The sequence below is a fragment of the Suillus subaureus genome (genome assembly GCF_016647635.1).
Source record: "Suillus subaureus strain MN1 chromosome Unknown BJ212scaffold_83, whole genome shotgun sequence".
In the NCBI taxonomy this organism is placed as follows: domain Eukaryota; kingdom Fungi; phylum Basidiomycota; class Agaricomycetes; order Boletales; family Suillaceae; genus Suillus; species Suillus subaureus.
The window spans coordinates 67,938-72,806 of NW_024538639.1; the positions used below are offsets into that span (position 1 = coordinate 67,938).

At 44.7% G+C, this 4,869-nt stretch overlaps 1 protein-coding gene across 1 annotated transcript; it reads left to right on the plus strand.

The window, feature by feature from the left end:
• The first annotated feature begins 1,113 nt into the window (after positions 1 to 1,113).
• BJ212DRAFT_1398121 (mitosis protein DIM1-domain-containing protein) lies at positions 1,114 to 2,325 on the plus strand. Its single transcript, XM_041337264.1, has 6 exons — positions 1,114 to 1,430; positions 1,495 to 1,538; positions 1,597 to 1,644; positions 1,708 to 1,735; positions 1,788 to 1,857; positions 1,908 to 2,325. The coding sequence occupies exons 1-6, from the start codon at positions 1,218 to 1,220 to the stop codon at positions 1,931 to 1,933; spliced, it is 429 nt and encodes a 142-aa protein (XP_041186228.1). The 5' UTR covers positions 1,114 to 1,217; the 3' UTR covers positions 1,934 to 2,325.
• Positions 2,326 to 4,869: the final 2,544 nt, after the last annotated feature.

Sequence of the window (4,869 nt, forward strand, 5' to 3'; positions counted from 1 at the left end):
ATTGTTTCATACATATGCATATTGAGGATGGGACTTTCAAACCCAAGTGGCTCTCCACTCACAAGAATGCTGCAGACATATTCACCAAATGTCTTCCTCACCCTCTCTATCTTCATCATCAAGGCAGTCTCTCACTCATATCACAATAGTTGTAACAATGTGTTGAATCGTTGTCATCATCATTGCTCTCAATACATTTCCTTTTATAATTTACTGCATACACTCACATATATAATACACATCATCTTGTTCCTCATACCTCAGTTGTTGTCTCCCAACACTGAGCATGTTCTCTGTGTTAGCTTCTAACAGCTACTACAGAACTTGAAGTTATATCTACTGGATGACTCTGCACAGGCATGAGCATTGATTTCAAAAGTGAGTACAATTGAAAACTCACATTTTCTGTATCTACTGATATTTTCCGCTTTTTTGCCTGACTACCTAGGTTCTCAATTGCAGACCAGACTTTCATGACTGCTTTGGCATTTTGGCATGTTTCTGTATCAGGCAGATGGTAGGTGAAGCAGAGTCTGGAGTGTTTGGAGGCCATTTGGGTACAATGTATGCCTTAAACCTTGCTTGTATCACCATCTCCTCCTTCAATTTCACACAAATGGGAATTCTGGAACAGATGACTTGTCGAGAAGTACATATACTACAACTCTTCCATTTCTGTTTCTTTATATCTTGTCACCACAAACATCCTATACACATTCATTGCTTTCATCACACTTTATCACGTGATGTTTACAGAAACTGCTCGAGGTCTATCTTAAGTACTTTGGTTCCAAACAACAACAAACACGATGCCGATGCTCGCGGCTCTCATACATCGACAAGGGGAGCTCTTGGAGTTGGAGGTATAGCAATTAGCACGCATTGGCACAGCGCCCGAGCCGCCAGAAGCAACGATAGGCGACCGGTGGAAACTTGAATGTTATTGATGTGGGGTTTGTAATATTTTGAGTTCTGCAACAAGCCAATCGAAAAGAAGGTGTAACCCTCGTCGCCAGAGGCATAGAGTGTAGCGCTCCCATTTGAATGCACTTTCTGACTTTAAAAGAGTATAAAACGTTGGGTTTGCCAGTGGCGGTGGCAACGAAAGTGGAAGTGACTTCTAAGCGTGGCTGTGCCTGCTTTGCCTGTCGAAATCGTCTCTGTAGTTTATCTCCAGTAATTTGATCTTCAGCGGTGCTCTCCATATTCTCACCCCCATGTCCTACTTCCTTCCACACTTGCCCAGCGGTTGGCATGTCGACGAAGCCATCAAGTCTGAAGAGGACCGTGTTGTTGTGATTCGCTTTGGCCACGACTGGGACCATCAATGCATGACGATGGACGAGACCCTCTACTCTGTCGCAGAGAAAGTGCAGAACTTTGCAGTCATCTACCTCGTAGATATTACCGAGGTCCCGGACTTCAACAAGGTGTGCATGTTCCACGAGTCTTGTTCCACTTGCGCTAACTATCGGTCGTGGCAAAATGTTACAGATGTACGAGTTGTATGATCCGTGCACCGTCATGTTCTTCTATCGGTAAGGTTTGATACCCCTGTTATAATACCGAATGCGCAGCTGATGTATTGCGTATCAGTAATAAACACATCATGATTGATCTTGGAACTGGTAACAACAACAAGATGTACGTAGCCCATCCACTCTGCACATTAATCTATCTCAAAAATTGCATCGCCTGCTGCTGCAGAAACTGGGCAATGAATCACAAACAAGAGGCGCGTTATGATTTGTCTTGTGGGCCCACGTTATTGATGCGTCTCATCGTAGCTGATTGACATCATTGAAACTGTTTACCGTGGAGCCTCCAAGGGCCGTGGTCTTGTCGTATCACCGAAAGGTTTGTATTTGAACATCGCAGTATTGTACTCGGGCTCACCGTCACCTCAGATTATTCCACCCGTTACAGGTATTAGACTTATCTCCGCGCCTCTCTCAATCTTCTACCTTGCAATTGTACCAAATTATGTATAGCAACAAATGTGATGCATGTCTGTGTGTTTCCTATTTTTTACTGTTATCGAATGTTCAAGAGTAACCCCATTAATGTTGTTTTTTCCTCGACTATCGCTACAAGAGAAGAAATTCCGTTATAACGCCTCATCACGCAACACGTATTCAGGGATCAGCCTGTGGTACGGGGTGCCGTTTCTTCCATATGCGGCAATTGGTGGGTGCAGGGCAAGACGCAACTTGAAAGACCATATCAAGCATTGCCCGAGTGCATCCTGATCAAATGCAGCACTAGTATGATTGCGCAGCTTGATCAACAAACATCAATATTACAAAAGCATTTGGTATGTACGCCGTGACTTTTCACCACCCACTTACACGTAGTTGTCCAAGTATACGGCGTGGTGTCAAAAGCAGCACTGATTGAAATTCGATCATACCTCTAATCTGATAGAACAACCGTTCGATAAACAGGGGTTGGAAACAGCACTCAAAATCCAAGTGTCTACCAACCTTCTCCGGTACCCTGCATCTAATTGCTAACGTCATTCACGTGCTCGCATATCCCTGTTCATTCGCTTGCAAAGCATATCAATCACTGATGGGAAAGTTTGCAATCAAGTTACAGCACCAGCGGTAAACTCAATCAAGCCCCACCATCAGCGATGACAGTACTGTGGACAGGGACATTATCGTTAGGTGATAGTGACCGGCATAGCCCATAGTGTTATATGTGTCCCAACTGGACTGTGATCCGAACAGTCCGATGCATATTCTTGTGTTATCGTCCACTGACCAACTGCCAGTGGATATATCCTGTAAGAGAATCACTCTACGTGGGGTTGAATGCCCTACATGGTCATTAATATTTGCCAGTTCACCCTGATCCCTCCGTTGACATCAAGCCGTTGTCCTTCTCGAGCCAGATCAACAGATATGCGGCGATAGGATACGTCTCGGCCCATGATCTTCGATGTTCTAACTCCTTCGTGCAGTCTTGTACCTGCCATCAAGAATTCCTTCGTGATGTGGCCGACCCGGGTTACAGTTGTGCGTTGTCCAAAACTTCGATCACGGTGTTCTGTACTTTACATTCAATGATTCAGCACGAATCACCTCGAACATGCACGCCTGACCTCCTAGAGTGTCGACTTGCGCTGAGCCTTTGATTTGACATACATCATCAACTTGAACCGTTCAACGAAACTGTTACGACACCTCAGCCCCTCCCAACATATTGGCAACACCATCCATTCAATACCCACCCACAGACTATTCTCGCAGATGCTACACACAAATTCGGTCTACCGATCATATCGCAGGTGAGCTGTCACAACACCTTTTAGTAAATCGGTGCTCACTATTTTCGTTTCGGCTCAACTTCACTGATACTTTCGAGTCTCGACTCAATATTTTAAATTTCAATCTTGGCTCATGGCCGTAGATAGGCTATCAGTGATATGATTCATTACGACCCTTTCGGGCACTTGCCGGTGACCCGAAGTATACTCCATCCAGTGTATGCAAATTTGCCAATTCAATTGGATTGTGCAGAACGGTCTCGATGTGTGAGTGGTCATTTTGAACCTAACTTTGATAGACCTACTACTAGACAATATCATATGCCTGCTACCCTCACGGAGGCCGTGTAGTTTTGTATTATCGGTGGCAAAGGCGTGCAAGAGAATGATTCCATTCTTCACCGCAATTCCCAACGACAACATTTTTATTTACAATATTATAAGCAATGATTAATGAAACACAGTAGTTCTTTTGAACTAAGAACAATACATGCAAATGGGGAATACGAGTGCTGTCCAATGAGAATAAAAGTGTAAGACGAGATCGAGAAAGATACGCGGGGTGCGGGGAAGCCGCGGGAGCGCGGAGAAACCGAGACGATAAACGGCGACATGTTCAAAATGAAAAGAGGCTTACTTTGCTTGCCAACCTACATCATTAGCTGGTGCGGCAAACCGAGTCATGGCTGCGGAGATGCAGTAAGGAGTGAGGTAAGTACTCTTTGACTACTACTGTGCTCGCAGTTTGTTCGACTGTCAACTGTGGGACTTTTAATTATAGGATGTACTTGAACATTAACGTGCTGCCATCATACTCTACTATCTACTTACTGTTCAAACGACCATCTTCCAATCTCACACCAGCATGTGCTGCACGACGCTAGCCCTTGAATGGGAGGGAGTGCCGTGGAATCTGATAGGCTGCATCGAAATAGTAGGATTTTACGAGTATGCATTAATTTATATAGCATCTGTGCCTGATCGGAACTGATTTTTATATACACTATCATACTATGAAAATCCAGGTATTCTTAGAACAGGACACTTGAGCTCGCTGTACGCGACAGCGAGCTCGAATGTTCGGGCGATAGTCCTGTGCTGGCGGTATCTACAAGTACGTGATACCAAGACTGGTAAGCCGACCCTTTTCTTGAGATGTTGCTTCGAAACACTAATACAAGCTCGTCCCCGAGATCTAGATGCTGTCACTTCGGTGAAATAACCCTAGATAGTCACTGTCCTACAGTGGTTATATGATATATTATCACGCAATAGATGTATCCTGCATAGTGGATGACTACAGTATAAGATATATCGGATTTTGAGGGTGCCGGTGATGAGCCAACCTTCTACCTGTATCCTGTGGGTGGTCACGTACTCTAGACAAACGAGTCAGGTGTTTGAAACGTGCCGTGTTCGCATATTTAATTTATCGTGCGGGAGCCTGACGAGTTATACTGTGCGAGAAGTCGAGGAACCTCAAAGTCGACGATATAGAGTTCTAGAATTAACTCGCGAGCTGATATCGAATGCTGACACAGAGCATGGAGATATTGGGGCCGTCACATCGGGGCGTTCATGAATTCAGAGATGCGTTC